We start from the raw sequence: 16,325 nt of genomic DNA, 5'->3' as shown, positions 1-16,325 counted from the left end.
AAATTTAAAAAAAAAAAAAAAAAAAAAAAGCTTTTTCTTATCTATTTGCTCGGAGTAGTAGATAAATGTTGAGTGCTACATCTAGAATGCCCAATTGACCAATAATTTTTTAATTAAGAGTTATTATTAGATGCATATTAAATTATTATAATTTTAAAAACATTTTCAGTCATGTTAGAGATTAAAATAAAAAAGATGCATTTCATAACAATCATTCAACATTTAAAAAAAAAAAAAAAAAAAAAAAAAAAAGAGGTTTAGTAACACCTTAATAAGAAAGAATAACATAAATTTTTTGGATGATAGGAAAACACGCAACTAGTATTTGAGAGTATGCATTGGGTAAATCTCACTCCAAATCATATTAGGAAAGTCTTGTAATGTGCGATAAGTTTGAATGAGATTGTATTGATAAGAATCTAAATAACTTGTGAATTTTTGGTACATAAATCGCGCTCTACACATTCAAGTATTCAACCACCTCTTTGGCTACAAAAATAACTTTTTTTTTTATAGTTAGTCATTATAAGGAGTAATAATTTTGGTTATTATTGTAATACTTGGAGGGATATAATAGGCAATAATTTAACGTTGAACAAATTATTAAAGCTAATTATATTCCACAAGTTGTGCAATGACAGAAAACCCCTAGACTTGTGCATGTGGTTAGGTATATAAAACAGTTTGCATGGGGAATTAGTTATTGTCAAATGTCAATATTGGTGAACTGACTTTTTCAGAATTTAAGAAAAAACCTGAGCTTCAGCTTTGCAGCGCGCTTAGGAAAAGTCGTCAACCGTCATCATCATTGATCATTGATCATTGATTGATCAAACGACTGTGCATGCACCATCTGTCCACGTGTACAGACAAGCAAACCCATGGCTGATGCAGTTTGCTTATTGGTTTCGCATAAGTAGTTCTCTTTTCTTATTTTTATTTGGGGTTAAGTATTGACTTTAAAATGTACTAGTAATAATTTTATTAAAGAAATATTTCCTTCATGTACTCATTACTTATTTAATGAAAGGAAATTAAAATAAGTGGGTCTAGTGAATGAAATATAATTTTTGTCTAAAAAAGACCACGAGTTTAATTTTTACTAATACTCTATTGATCGAGCCCGTCACACATATCGTTATCTTAGTATAGTTTACTTCTCCTATGTGATTTGTGGATTATTTTATAGGAGCAGAATTTATCTCATACACACTATCAAGTAGTGGTTGCGAATTTCTCTCATAACAAAAACCAAAAAAGAGAGAGGGAGAGGGAGAGAGAGAGAGACGGGGGAGCTTTAAAAGGGTTGATCAAATGTGTGAATAAAACCTGATTCTTGTATTTAGATGATCCTGAGTTTGATTCTACCAAGTTTGTCGCACATGGTCACCTTAAATTGATTATTTTCCTTTACAAACAAGCAGTAAAATCAGTTCCATTATCCTTCCGGACATAGTTGTCATGTTATGTTTTTTTTGTAATATTGCATGACCTTGTAATAAACATACATAAAGATTATAGATTCATTTTATTAGTTATTAATAAGTTTTAAAAAATGAATATGAAAATAATATAATTTATATTATTTGAGATAAAATTTAAGACAAATTGTTTGAGATATGTATAATTTTTTAAAAAAGTTTTTACAATATCTTTTGAAATATAGCGTTTACCAAAATAAGTTTAATCTTTTCAGTTGAAGTTGTCATTTAAAAATTTCAGATAATGTTACAAATATCAAATTTGATACATCTCCCAATGGTTGAGAATTCCAGACTTAATAGAATCAATTTATAAGTAACCATCAAAGAAAACTTCTTATTTTTTTTTGGTATATTCTCTTCTATTTCTATCTTCATTGATTAACTTGAATTGTAGTATAAGCTAATTTGTATCTAATAAATATAAATAGTAATATACAAGTATACAACACATGCCACATGTTAAGACTTGATACAATCATAATTCTAGGATTGAATATGAAAATTTCGAAATCCACATAATTGACTTTATTTAGAGGTCGAACCGTCGAAATAATGATGTCGAAATAATAATATTTGTAAACGCAATTATGAAAAGGTTGTTCGGCATCATATAAATAAATATATAAATAGGCACGCTCAAGTAAGAACGGATGCCCAAAAAAGAACTGAGAACCAATTGCAATTGTACACTTGTTTAGATTTAACGAATCAGATGTAATTAAAATAATAAAAATAAAAAGACACAATAACATTTTCGTAAATAACTCAAACTTTGGTGCAAATAACATGTGTTAAAACCACATGGTTAACATAAGCCAAAACTTCTATTTGGTATGATTTGAATAAAAAATCAAAACTTATACTATATACCTTCCTTCCCGTATATCTTTCTATCAATACAATATAAGACAAATTAATATCAATAAGTTAATTAATAACTAGAGAGATACAAGTCACTGTGCAAAGTTTTCTCTCGTGATAGATGCAAGTCACGTTATAGGTTTACAATAATTATGTGTAAACTTACATTGATCTTTTTTCTTTTTTCTTCACTAGTTATCACTACTCGATGGTATATACTAGGTAAATTCTGCTCCTATGTAATAACCGGCAAACCACATTAGGAAGACATGCGTAACGGGTTCAACTGAGAGGATGTTGGCAAGAATTGAACTTATGACCGGTACGAGAATTATACTCTAACCACTCAACTATCCCTTCCGGAGCAAAATTACATGTATTTATCTTCCGGAGCAAAATTACATGTATTTATCTAGAGGGCCGGGTAGTAATATCACTTTATCACTTGATAGGATTTAGCAAATCAAGTGGTTATACCAACTTAACAACTGCCTAATAGATAAAGTAAACTAAAATTTAGTTTTGAAGGAACTATTCCTTGGAATCTTGACACAGAAGCAATAACAACTAACCTAATCAGATGAATAAACTGAACTGATTAATAAGCAGGAAAGCGAAAGTTATAGAAAAGTTTAAGCATTACTTCTGTTCCATTGTTGATAAGATCCTTTGCGTTTGCATGTGCATGGACTTCTTTTTTATGGGACAGCTTCTGGAGGAATCTGCTGGTGGTGAGTTGCTTTCCCCTTCCCAGCCGACTCCAACTGATTTCAGAGCAGTTTTCTATTGGATTTGTGACCCCACCTGTTTTAGTAAGCCAGAGACCTATGTTATGTTAACATTCTTTCACTAGGCTGGAAAGTTAATTAAAAAAACACCCTTCATAATTATTGCTTTTGTATATATCTGGAATAAAGGATTGACATTGAAGGAACATCATAATCATTATTGGCAAATAATACCAAGGAGGAATAATAAACAACCTAGCTTACAAAGTAAGGTATATCTTCCTTGAATGTTTATTGGAATGACAGGCACATGGGTGAAGAGAATCGGGTCTAGGGTAGGTGGAGCAAAGAATGTGTTTTTAAGTATAAAGAAAGACAGAGAATCGATTTGACTGTACCTCAAAAGAAAGGGATCAAAAGTGAATATATTTGTAAAGTTTAGAATAGAGCTTGTAATTTAATTTTCACTTGAGGATAAGGCCAACAGCTAGGGGCTAAAGAACTGGCCAAGAAAGGGTATTAAAATTGTCTTATATATTTATTTATATTTCATTTGTTAGTACAAGGAAAAAATGGCAACAAGGGGAAAAGACATGCTTTTTTTTTTTTTCACGAGCATTATTGACTTTGGCTATATGCATGTGAAGTGAGGTCAAAGGGCTAGTGAAACCTACTATACCTTGTTGGACCTTTCTATATCATGTTGATGCTGACTCCAAATTGAACATTATCTTTGCACTTCACAAGAGAACTTCATCCAAAAAAAGAACAAATTAAAATTGAATTGATCACTGACAGCTGCAGAAACTTGAAAAATAAGAATAGCAGGTGGGAATGGGTTGTATACTTACAAAAGTCAACTGATGAGGTTTTCAATCTTCACGAGTGTAAGCCACAAGCCCTTAAGAGAACAAAGGCCAATCAAAGATAGTTTCTACAACTTGAAAAGAGAATAGTTAGCTGAGAAAATTGTTGGAGGAATATTAACAAGTTGGGCATGTAACCACCAGCAAAATATAATCAAGTAGAAGTTATGCAGCGCTAAAGGACAAAAATGAAAAGGAAGTGTTTTTCCTTGGATTGGTGCAAGGGTTCAAACTCAACATATTGTTTAATAGAAAGCAAACATTTGTATCAACTATGTACAAGCATAGGTATTGTTGACAAATCAATATCAGCACAAATGCCTTCTCTAATTGATACACAGATTCACATCTAAAACAGTGCCTCAACTTTAAATATGAGCATATAGAATACAGTAGTATGTAGCATCCCAGAAAAAAGAAACCTTTGCAATCCGTCGCTAACAACCTCACAGGAAAATATTGGCAGTACAACAAATCTGAATGCAATAATGAATTATAGGTGTTAGAGGAAGATGCCCGCATTGGTTGATTTTTCAGATCTTGTGCCACATAGCGCTATTGTTTTTCCACTTTGCATGTCAGATCATTTCCAAAATATATCATCTTTTACAGATGTCTTCCATGACCTTTTGAAGGGATCTATGAAGTACTGAGAATATACCCTGAAAGGACTTTTGACAGAGGGAATCTGACAGATCTCTCTGGCATACTTTCAAGGAGTACTCCATTAGAACATGGCTGAATTCTCATTCCATCACAACAGTTTATGAGCAGATTGCTCACCATTTCCAAGGAATCTGGATTATAACCACAGGTGAATGCTTGGGTATTCTGAAAAGATTTGGCACTCTGGCTCAGTGTTGTTTCCAAGTAATCTGGATTCTATCAAAGAGTTGAAGGCTCTGATAATTTAAAAAGACTTGGTGGTATTACCATGTGCATATGACATGCACTCAATGCTCTGATTTTCACAAATGGGATATTCTTGGCCAGACTCACATAATGGGCATAAGAATCTGAAGATACCAAAGCAGTAGAGTTCAACTTTAAGTTGGAATTTGTCTCTCAAGCTTTAAACAGTGCACATAGTCATCCCGACAGCCAACAAATATAGTTCCACCAATCATCACAGGGGAGGAAAAGATGTCTCCTTCAAGATCCAACTTGGCGAATTCCTGTATCACATCTTCCCCCGACTGTTTTGCTGCTTCATTGTGATCTAAGTTGACTTGAAGCACACGAATACCTCCAGAACTGGTGCATACACAAATGAACCTGTAAAAGTACAGTCAGGCATTGGAGATCATCTACTTTTCTCCTAGACTGATTATTCAATAATTTGTTTCACAAGCAATTAAACTACAGAATAACCTCCGGGGCAGAGTGTGGTCATCACATGACAACAGCAAGCTCTCATCAATGTATGCAGATGCAGTGATGGGATCTTCAACAGAGTGCTTCCAGAGTAATTTCCCGTTTTCCTGCCAAAACATTAATTATTAATTATTGATATCAAAGCCATAACCATAAAAAATGAAAATAGTTTATTGGAAATGTCATTGGAATTGCATTAAGCCCTATCTCTCACTAACATATGAGAGGGTCATCTCTAAATCCAATACCTTTCCCTCTCCAAAAAAGGAAAAAAGTTGTTATTTTAGGAATAGTACCAATTAATTTGAGTACAGAAATAATAATAGTTCACCGGGGCTAACAAGTTGTGCTAAGCCATGAAATGCTGTCCATACTCAAGTTCAATTTAGAGTCCAACATATATGAGATGCAACCATACTCAAGCAAAACAAAAAAAAAAAAACAAAAACAAAAACAAAAAAAAAAAAAAAAANGCCAACAGCTAGGGGCTAAAGAACTGGCCAAGAAAGGGTATTAAAATTGTCTTATATATTTATTTATATTTCATTTGTTAGTACAAGGAAAAAATGGCAACAAGGGGAAAAGACATGCTTTTTTTTTTTTTCACGAGCATTATTGACTTTGGCTATATGCATGTGAAGTGAGGTCAAAGGGCTAGTGAAACCTACTATACCTTGTTGGACCTTTCTATATCATGTTGATGCTGACTCCAAATTGAACATTATCTTTGCACTTCACAAGAGAACTTCATCCAAAAAAAGAACAAATTAAAATTGAATTGATCACTGACAGCTGCAGAAACTTGAAAAATAAGAATAGCAGGTGGGAATGGGTTGTATACTTACAAAAGTCAACTGATGAGGTTTTCAATCTTCACGAGTGTAAGCCACAAGCCCTTAAGAGAACAAAGGCCAATCAAAGATAGTTTCTACAACTTGAAAAGAGAATAGTTAGCTGAGAAAATTGTTGGAGGAATATTAACAAGTTGGGCATGTAACCACCAGCAAAATATAATCAAGTAGAAGTTATGCAGCGCTAAAGGACAAAAATGAAAAGGAAGTGTTTTTCCTTGGATTGGTGCAAGGGTTCAAACTCAACATATTGTTTAATAGAAAGCAAACATTTGTATCAACTATGTACAAGCATAGGTATTGTTGACAAATCAATATCAGCACAAATGCCTTCTCTAATTGATACACAGATTCACATCTAAAACAGTGCCTCAACTTTAAATATGAGCATATAGAATACAGTAGTATGTAGCATCCCAGAAAAAAGAAACCTTTGCAATCCGTCGCTAACAACCTCACAGGAAAATATTGGCAGTACAACAAATCTGAATGCAATAATGAATTATAGGTGTTAGAGGAAGATGCCCGCATTGGTTGATTTTTCAGATCTTGTGCCACATAGCGCTATTGTTTTTCCACTTTGCATGTCAGATCATTTCCAAAATATATCATCTTTTACAGATGTCTTCCATGACCTTTTGAAGGGATCTATGAAGTACTGAGAATATACCCTGAAAGGACTTTTGACAGAGGGAATCTGACAGATCTCTCTGGCATACTTTCAAGGAGTACTCCATTAGAACATGGCTGAATTCTCATTCCATCACAACAGTTTATGAGCAGATTGCTCACCATTTCCAAGGAATCTGGATTATAACCACAGGTGAATGCTTGGGTATTCTGAAAAGATTTGGCACTCTGGCTCAGTGTTGTTTCCAAGTAATCTGGATTCTATCAAAGAGTTGAAGGCTCTGATAATTTAAAAAGACTTGGTGGTATTACCATGTGCATATGACATGCACTCAATGCTCTGATTTTCACAAATGGGATATTCTTGGCCAGACTCACATAATGGGCATAAGAATCTGAAGATACCAAAGCAGTAGAGTTCAACTTTAAGTTGGAATTTGTCTCTCAAGCTTTAAACAGTGCACATAGTCATCCCGACAGCCAACAAATATAGTTCCACCAATCATCACAGGGGAGGAAAAGATGTCTCCTTCAAGATCCAACTTGGCGAATTCCTGTATCACATCTTCCCCCGACTGTTTTGCTGCTTCATTGTGATCTAAGTTGACTTGAAGCACACGAATACCTCCAGAACTGGTGCATACACAAATGAACCTGTAAAAGTACAGTCAGGCATTGGAGATCATCTACTTTTCTCCTAGACTGATTATTCAATAATTTGTTTCACAAGCAATTAAACTACAGAATAACCTCCGGGGCAGAGTGTGGTCATCACATGACAACAGCAAGCTCTCATCAATGTATGCAGATGCAGTGATGGGATCTTCAACAGAGTGCTTCCAGAGTAATTTCCCGTTTTCCTGCCAAAACATTAATTATTAATTATTGATATCAAAGCCATAACCATAAAAAATGAAAATAGTTTATTGGAAATGTCATTGGAATTGCATTAAGCCCTATCTCTCACTAACATATGAGAGGGTCATCTCTAAATCCAATACCTTTCCCTCTCCAAAAAAGGAAAAAAGTTGTTATTTTAGGAATAGTACCAATTAATTTGAGTACAGAAATAATAATAGTTCACCGGGGCTAACAAGTTGTGCTAAGCCATGAAATGCTGTCCATACTCAAGTTCAATTTAGAGTCCAACATATATGAGATGCAACCATACTCAAGCAAAACAAAAAAAAAAAAACAAAAACAAAAACAAAAAAAAAAAAAAAACACAACTAGACACATTTTCAGCAACAATTATTTTTAATTCTATACACAGTGCAAAAAAGTACCTAACGGGAATGAGATATCAGATATTTATGCAGAAATGTAACAGCTGAACTTCATATTCAAAAAGGTTGGTTACTCCATGGCTTATGATTCAATCTTCTCTTGAAAGGATAGGAATATTGGGGGTGTATAGGTGATGCACCTAGCCGCCAAGATATATGAGTACAGACAATATATCAAGATCTCATAAAGTATCCCACCCCATAGAGTTCATAATACTTCCACACCCACTCAAACAAAGCTTCATACAGTTAGGGCCTGCTCAGGACACCTCGTGGTCTAACTAAAAAAAAAAAACAAAGTTTCATGACCTAAAAAAACTTTTGAGTATGAGACACTCATCAATTGAAACCAAAAACACATATAACACAGGTCAAAGAAGTTGTTATTAAGTATAGCAAGGATAAAACTTCAGGTATGAGTCACATAGCTCAATAAGGAAAGAGCAGAACATATGGTGATCAACTTACCAAGTCAAATGAATAGATGATGCCATCTCTTGAACAAATAAGCACCTACCAAGATTTATAAATTTAAAAAAAAAAATGTCAAGCTGCAATGCTGCATTAAGAAATTCTACATGCACACTAGTGAACCTGTCAGTTGAGATATAAATATAATCACCTGGGAGGGCAGTGTATGTGATGTACATGGTCCTGCAAATATTGGACCTCCAGTTCTTCCCTAATTCATCAAACAAAGGAATTATAAAAATTTAAGGAAGAAAGGGCATCTTATAAATACTACTATATAAAGAAAAAAAAAAAACATTGAATTTGGACATAGAACTTCTACACATCAAAAAGGATGGAGAAAAGCTGTTAAAAGCTAAATCTGTTATTCAAATGTGGATCGTAAAACAACAATGAGCAATGGTACAGGCATTACATATCTAAATATCAAAATTCAGAAGTTTCAATGTAGCCACAGAATTCTAAAAGTGGAACAAACCAAAGTTGAGGACCAAAAGTAGAAATGCCACTATAGTCAATGGACAAAGAAATGGAATAAACTCTTAAAAAATGTAAAAGTACCTTCCAAACAACAGATCCGCTAGCATCCAATGCAAGAACACTTCCATCCACCAGGCAACAAATTACTAAAACATCATAATAAAGATAAATGTTAGATGACATTTTGAAATGCAATTGCAGAAACTCTGTAAACATGCATGTACTGCAACATCCATAAAATTTACAACTTGATGATGTCAACAAAAAATTCTGGCTAGACATTCTCATTATAAACCTTAGAACAAGGTTCATACGACAAATTACCTATTTCATATGAAAAGTTTATGGAAAGTGACCCAAAAACAGGAACTCCCAGCTCTTTTATCCATAGTACACTATATAGCTGAGCCTGCACAATAAAATATTACTTAGATACCAGAGTGGGCTAATTGATCAAGTCACTAGCAGACCCAGAAGACAATGAAGTCAATGGCAGCTCCATGTTAGGGAAAAAAAGCTGATCACAGAGGAGTCGCAAAGATAGTATGAAGTGATACAACAAAACTGATCTAGTATAATTTAATCTCTAAATTATAAACACTAGTGACCTAATTCATCCTCACAGTGAGCACTGTTAGATCCATGATATGTACTATTGCAAAAGAACTGCTTAAGGTTACAAAAATAATACCTTAATAGATACTGCTGTTACTCGGCCACTTGTTGATGCCACATAAAGTTTTCCTTGCATCTAAAAAGCACAGGAAAAAGATTGTTAGATGCAAATACTATGCAAAACAGAACATGGCACAATATGTGGTACAAAATTTCACTCAAAAATACGTCAGTTCACAGCCTTGGATCCTTAATTCAGCAAAGACAGTTGACTGTGGCAAATGGTACACAATGCATATAACATACATAGTTATCAAAAACCCACCTCATCAACGGCAGGTGAGCCAAATACACTGCCACCACAAGGAATTTTGAAAATACAGCAATAATTTTTGTAGTCCAGGGCATAGAGGTTGTGGTCATGTGACCCGCACCTGCAGATAGTGATTAAAGAAATACTTCACTAGTGAGATAAGAAGCTCATGTTCTTTAGCAAGATAACAAAAAATAAAACTCAGTGAAAAAATAACATATGAGAGCATGAGTATCTACAACCTTTTTAGCAAAATGTCAACACATTGATTACATAGAAACACAGAATGTTGCTTACGCATAGCTTTAAAGGCTCTCATACAGTGCATTTTGTTGGCAAAGCAAAAGCACAAATTTTGACAAGAAACCTTCCTAGGCTCTCATAGAGTACATTTTGGGATATAAGTGTCAAGAAAATATGGAATAAGATATTATCTTGTTTGGTTGATTTAAATAGAATTAATGGCATCAATCTCCTTTTTTATTAGTAGCCTTTACATAAAGGAGATTATATTTAAATACGACATTAATTGGAGGCAAAAAGACAAAAATTCAGAAGGTTAAAGAAGACCATCATATCTCCCATAGATGCCAAATGGTCTTGGGAGTCTTTGAGGACTTTTAGGTTTTAAGCTTCAATTTCTTCCACTTAATCATTTTTTTCCTCAGAAACCAGAATAATTTGTATTCTAGATGTTAATCTCTATTTCTCTTCTCAATACTCTTTTTTCCTATCACAAGTCACAACAGCATAAAGATGGAGATGAGCTCTTAAAGCTGAAATAAGAGTCAACAAGCAGACCAGAAAACCACCAGCTAGGCTGCTAGGCAATCGAGGCAAACAAGCATATATTTATGCTTTGTTATTACAATTAAAGGTTGAAATGCTGAATACATCATAGTAATACTTGTTTCTACATCAAACATATCAAAAAGAAAACCAAGGAAAGAGTAAAGAAGTCCTCTCCCAAAAGCATTCTAGGTTCATTGAATAATAGGCCATTGCATAAAAATATCTCATCATTTCTTGAATATAGCCCAGGCTTGCATTTCAAGAACAATCACAAGTAGGGAATAAATAAAATCACATTTCAGATATAGAACATCAAAAATTCAAAACAGAAACAATCAAAATCTTTTTGTTTATTTCCCTAGGTACGGCTTCCACCCTTCAGACAAGCATAATGGGATCCTTGTAAAGATGATTATTTCAATTGAGAAATACACAGAACCAACCTCTCCATCAAAGAAATCTTTCAGAATTAATTGATGGTGTTCCACCTTAAACGGGTGCCAGGAAGGGATAGAGTTGCAGTAAACCACTACCCTGTACAATAACAACAATAGAGGAAGAGAATGAAATCTTACCAGACCAAGTGTCTGGGTTTGTCAACCACTGGCTGTGATTTGACCTTCAATATATCACAAGTCAAGAACCAGAAGAGGATGTCAGAAAATTCAATAGCTAATTTACACAACAATGAAACTAATTTCAAGCAACAAAACAAAGTGAAAGTAAATTATGTTGAAAAAATAGTGTCAATCCACTATCAGCCAAAATCATTGATCATCCAACTTCACCATAAACAATGAATAATTGTAATTTGTAAAAAAAAAACAAAAAAAAAAAAAAACTAATTATGGATATGTTATCATGTACTATAGTCCCAACTATAACTCACAGTCTCAGTCTCATGTTGATTTTTTACATATAGCACACAAATTCTTTGTCTAATACATAATTAGGAAATTAGGAAATATAAGTAGAGCAAATACCTTATGAAAATATTAGTAATGACAACTGCTTTAGAAAATTAAAGAATCACACATTCATACCTCTCCACATGTTTGGTAACTCCAACAGGTGCTGCCATTTGAAAAATTCAGAAAATATATATTTCCCTCATAACAGCCGACAACAACCTGGAAAAGGAAGCCTTGATAGTTGATCAAAAGCTGTTGAATGTTACATTAGAACTATGATGAAATTGAGGCACAAATCAAACCTGAGAGAAGTCACCAACAATTGCTGCTGAACATTCAATTCTTCCTTGTAATTCCACCATCCATTGTACAACACCACTATACAATTTACAGCAAAATAATGCTGTCAGGAAACTTTACAACTGGTTTTACCTATTGTCCAAAAAACAATATCATCCTCACCTTTTGGCATCTATGCAAATAAACTTCTGTGAGTGAGACCCTATAAACACATAAACATTACTTTCTTTGTATACAACAAGTGGTGATGCATCAACACAAGACTCCATGTCAACTTTCCAGAATTCTCGTATAGAAATTTTTCTACCACATGGAAATTCCTGCGAGCGCACACTACCGCATATATTCCCCCCACATTCCTCTCCATGTTTCACATAGTTGCAACGGCTAAATGAACAATTGATAAGACCCAAGTTGGAATAGGAATAATCTCTTGCACTAACATAATTAGATTCAATGTACAAGTTTGAATCCATCTTCAAGCGTTTAAAAGAATTTTCATTAAGGGGCATCCTTCTATTATGATGGGGTTCCCTTGAATAAAGAGAAAGAATATTACTGTTGCCTTGCCCTTCGTAGTTCACTCCTTCTGGAGCCCCTGATCTAAGATCATGATTGAATGAAATCTCCTTTCTTAGAAGGGCCATCTGAAGCTTCTTTGGGGTTGGAAAAGTATACAAGTCTTTCATATTAATTCCTAAAGTATATGAGACATATGCAGCAGAGATAGAATTGCCACCCATCTCGAAAAAGTCAGCATTATGGGAGATCTTATCAACCCTTAGACCATCACAAAAAGCCTGCACAACACAAAATCCAAAATGTAAGAAACTGCTTCATCTAATAGAAAACTAATTCTGATTGTGAGAATGTCATGTAGAGATACTTACAATATGAACCTTTATTATCATATATAGTGAAATGACTTGGCTTATCCAACAGAAACCAGCCTTAAATAAATGCAAATGTAATTCTAATCACTCAAGTTTTAAGGGAAATAAAATTCAATGGTTGAGTCTTGCAACCATGCTTTATATATGCACAATGTGTTGGATATATACTTCGTTACAGAACATTTGACAGCGTATAACCATCAATCCTTTTATTAGTACACATAAAATTGGGGAAAAAGAAAACAGTAAACAGAAGAAAAATCAGAAGATATTGTTAAGTATCTGTATATTTGAAGTTCAGAAACCTTTTCTATAGCTTGAATCAAGTCAATATCTTGAGTTTCATCAACCTCGCTATGGAAACCTGCATTGCATACACAGCTATCAGCCAAGAGGTTGTAATCCACTTTTCCACTGGAAGACATGGGAAATGAATCTGTAAAGAAGAAGCGAACAGGAATCATTGCTGGAGGGAGTTTTCTAGCTATCCAATTTGTAATAGATCTCAAAATCTCAACATGTTCATTGTTTTCCTTCATAATCAAATGTGCTTCCAAAAGTGAAGTATCTCTTTTATCATTTCGGAAAATCACAGCAGCATCAGCTACTTCTGGATGTTCCCTCAGAACATTTTCAACCTCCTCCAAAGCAATGCGGTGTCCACTAATCTTTACAGTGCGGTCTTTTCTCCCTAGAAAAATGAAGTTTCCATTCTGAAGTTTTCTGGCAAAATCCCCAGTTCTAAAATATTGTTGAACTCTATGATCAGTGCTCTTGATGTCATGGTTCTGAGATAACTCTACATAATCCAATGGCAAAACAGAAGGATAACAAAAGTATCCAGCTGAAAGGCAGAGTCCACTAACACATATTTCTCCTTCATTGGGATCATCATCTCCAAGGAGCAGAACATCACAGTTTTGCAAAGGCAAACCAATTGGAACACCACTCAGACTCTCATGCTCCAAGATGAGAGGTAAACTCTCACAATCAAAGTATGTACAATCACCAGAAACCTAAATTTGAAACCATCGGGTTAAGGAATAGCAAATCTTGAACTAAAATAATCACTGGCAAGGAAGATCTAACAATGAATCCATGTCCAGTGGGAACATTAACAAAAACCTACCTCTGTACTCCCATATAAATTCAAAATAGCAGTCTGAGGGAGTATCTTCACCAGGATCTTCCACAGGGACAGGTGGAAAGTTTCGCCACTTAACACTAAAACTTTCAAAGAACTTTGAATTCTCCTAAAATATGCACTTTCCAATGCAGGAAGTATTGCCCTCATAAATGATGGAACGGCTACAATCCTGCCAATCAAATACTCCTGCATAGGCATATTGAAAGTGTTCAGTTCATAGATTTGTATAATGGGTTGTCTATGATGACTGGGAAACAAGTGAAAAAAATGAGTAAGGTTTCCCATTCATACATTGCTAGGTCAAAAAGAAATTTTTTTAAGAATAATTAATTTTGCAAATATACCTGTAAAATATTGACAATATAGAACAAATTTTCTTTCAGCTGATTGAAAGGAGGTATAACCAATGTACAAGTAGCAAGTAGAGCTCCCAGAAATTCCTGCAAATGATCGATAAAGCTTATTGATGTTTTGAAGAGCAACAAATCTTCTAGTTGTAAGGGGTACAATTCTTGCATCCATAAAAAGCGATTCAGAAGACCTGCAAAGTATTAACGGAATACCTAGTACAGTAAAATGGAATGGAAGAGTTCCAACTAACACATGAACCAAAAGAATTTTCACCTGATTCAGTGCCACATACACCTTTAGGCTCCCCAGTAGACCCAGACGTGTACATCAAGTAACAGAATGATCTCAACCTTTCTCTTTCACAAGGCCAGACTAAATGCGATGAATCACAATCTTTCTTTTGAATGTAATCTTCCATAGATATACGAAATATAGGACAGCTCCCATCATCAATAAGCCAATCTAACTTATCAAGCTGGTGAAAATTACTGTCAACTGAAGACCCACAACCAACAAGAAGGTTGGCTTTTGAAGAAGATAGTACCCATAATATCCTTTCTTTAGGCCAAGATGGATCCAAAGGCATGAAAGCCTCTCCACATCTCAGTACAGAGAGGACAGTAATAATATATTCTATAGACGGTTCCATATAAACTCCTATCACTCTTGGAGTATATGTCTTCTGAAGTTCATTAAACTGCTGTGCACTCGACTCCAGTGATTCAGAATTCTCAACTTGTACTAAATGATCCCTAAGAACACCATTGCCTGCAATAACTCGTGTAGGTTAAGAATTAGGCAGTATCTGCAATGTAATGTTGACAACGAATTCTTTTCCAGTCAGACATAAACCAGAGCTTAGAATAAAGGAAATTACAAATTAAAACATAAACAAAGAATACGGAGTGGAGTTAATTCTGTAATGCAACTGAACTAACATATGCTTAATGTTTACGGATTACTTAACACGTTGAACCACTTAATTAAATGTTCTACGACTCAACCGTCATTAATCAACTAATGCACAATCACTTGCAGTAGCATGAATACCTGAACGAGGTTTAATAAGGTGGGAATCATTAGCACCGTCGAGAATCCGGCGGAGCCTTGAGCTGAGAGAATCGACCGCGGAGAGAATGTCAGAGAAGGTGAAGCATCTATCGCCTTCGTAAACTGTAGGGCGAAGCGAAGTCGTTTTCTCGGATATGAACTCATCAAAGTCGATTATGGTTTGCTCACCACTGCCGTTTTTGTGAATGCGGTGGAATTCTCGCGCTAGTCGAGCACCACCGCACGCGTGTATCACTGCAATCCTGTTCGGGTTCCGTGAAGCGCGTCTGTGGAATTCGTGCGATATACAGCAGGCGGCGGCGGCGAAGTGTTCCATCGTCGTAGAGGCATCGCCGCCGGTCATCTTCGCCGTGAAATGCTGTTTTTAATAGAATAGAGATGTTGTGTCTAATTGTGTAAGTAAACCGCGCGGCTTCGGGATATTATTTGCTAATTTGCTATTTTAAGGCGATGTTAAAAATAATTGTACGGACTTGTATTGTTTTAGTTAAGTGATATGGAGTAAAATATAATAAAACTAGTTTTCGAGTAATATAGCCAAAGGCCTTGTGGTCAAAGTGATTCTTCCAAGTGGAAGGTTATAGGTTCGAACCTCAGTGGGAGTAATGTTGACTTTGTTGGGCTTCAGTAGGTCAATAGTATTCAAAAAAAAAAAGTAAATACAAGTTTTATCTTTGATTTTTGCTAATTATTTATAAATAATTTCCTCATATTTTAACATGAACTAAAGCTGTAAATTATTGTGGTGTTTTCACGGACTATTTTCACTATAAAATGTATTTTTAATAAAAATGAATAAATTGTGTCTAAATGTGCAAGTAACGTGCAACCTCCAATTATTACTTACAATTTAGTGATTAGGTTAAGTCAGGGTATGTTTGGAAGCCCGAAAAATTATTTT

General features: G+C 34.7%; 2 protein-coding genes across 4 annotated transcripts; both read right to left on the bottom strand.

The window, feature by feature from the left end:
• Positions 1-3,748: 3,748 nt before the first annotated feature.
• On the bottom strand, positions 3,749-5,684 carry LOC116016415 (putative acyl-activating enzyme 19). 2 transcript variants are annotated; one of them, XR_004097745.1, is made up of 3 exons: positions 5,311-5,684; positions 3,925-5,214; positions 3,749-3,824 (listed from the first exon to the last, which is right to left on the bottom strand). XR_004097745.1 is itself a non-coding variant. In XM_031256665.1 (2 exons), exons 1-2 carry the CDS (start codon positions 5,430-5,432, stop codon positions 4,986-4,988), a joined length of 351 nt encoding a protein of 116 aa, XP_031112525.1. In that variant the 5' UTR covers positions 5,433-5,679; the 3' UTR covers positions 4,129-4,985. The 2 variants fall into 2 exon arrangements, 1 of the variants encoding a protein (XP_031112525.1); XM_031256665.1 differs by lacking the exon at positions 3,749-3,824 and having other exon boundaries at positions 4,129-5,214; positions 5,311-5,679.
• Positions 5,685-6,362: 678 nt separating this feature from the next.
• On the bottom strand, positions 6,363-15,801 carry LOC116016414 (putative acyl-activating enzyme 19). 2 transcript variants are annotated; one of them, XR_004097744.1, is made up of 18 exons: positions 15,404-15,801; positions 14,627-15,121; positions 14,347-14,543; positions 13,985-14,188; positions 13,161-13,871; positions 12,125-12,762; positions 11,965-12,040; positions 11,795-11,881; positions 11,327-11,370; positions 9,972-10,080; positions 9,723-9,782; positions 9,356-9,440; positions 9,113-9,177; positions 8,703-8,762; positions 8,549-8,593; positions 7,545-7,654; positions 7,107-7,448; positions 6,363-7,004 (listed from the first exon to the last, which is right to left on the bottom strand). XR_004097744.1 is itself a non-coding variant. In XM_031256664.1 (17 exons), exons 1-17 carry the CDS (start codon positions 15,765-15,767, stop codon positions 7,220-7,222), a joined length of 3,579 nt encoding a protein of 1,192 aa, XP_031112524.1. In that variant the 5' UTR covers positions 15,768-15,801; the 3' UTR covers positions 6,363-7,219. The 2 variants fall into 2 exon arrangements, 1 of the variants encoding a protein (XP_031112524.1); XM_031256664.1 differs by having other exon boundaries at positions 6,363-7,448.
• Between the last annotated feature and the right edge of the window lie 524 nt (positions 15,802-16,325).

Source organism: Ipomoea triloba, chromosome 4 (genome assembly GCF_003576645.1).
Source record: "Ipomoea triloba cultivar NCNSP0323 chromosome 4, ASM357664v1".
NCBI lineage: Eukaryota > Viridiplantae > Streptophyta > Magnoliopsida > Solanales > Convolvulaceae > Ipomoea > Ipomoea triloba.
The sequence above is the reverse complement of the archived record's forward strand: the minus strand, read 5'-3'. Positions and strand labels throughout refer to the sequence as shown.

Bases quoted from the DNA above. Each gene is read 5' to 3' on its own strand.
- LOC116016415 (XM_031256665.1), bottom strand. From the start codon at position 5,432: ATGTTTTGGCAGGAAAACGGGAAATTACTCTGGAAGCACTCTGTTGAA. The intron at 5,215-5,310 runs GTTATTCTGTAG...GTACTTTTACAG, and splicing joins GACCACACTCTGCCCCGGAG to GTTCATTTGTGTATGCACCA.
- LOC116016414 (XM_031256664.1), bottom strand. From the start codon at position 15,767: ATGACCGGCGGCGATGCCTCTACGACGATGGAACACTTCGCCGCCGCC. The intron at 10,081-11,326 runs GTAAGATTTCAT...CACTATCTGCAG, and splicing joins AAACCCAGACACTTGGTCTG to GTGCGGGTCACATGACCACA. The intron at 9,441-9,722 runs GTATTATTTTTG...TTTATTGTGCAG, and splicing joins TAACAGCAGTATCTATTAAG to GCTCAGCTATATAGTGTACT.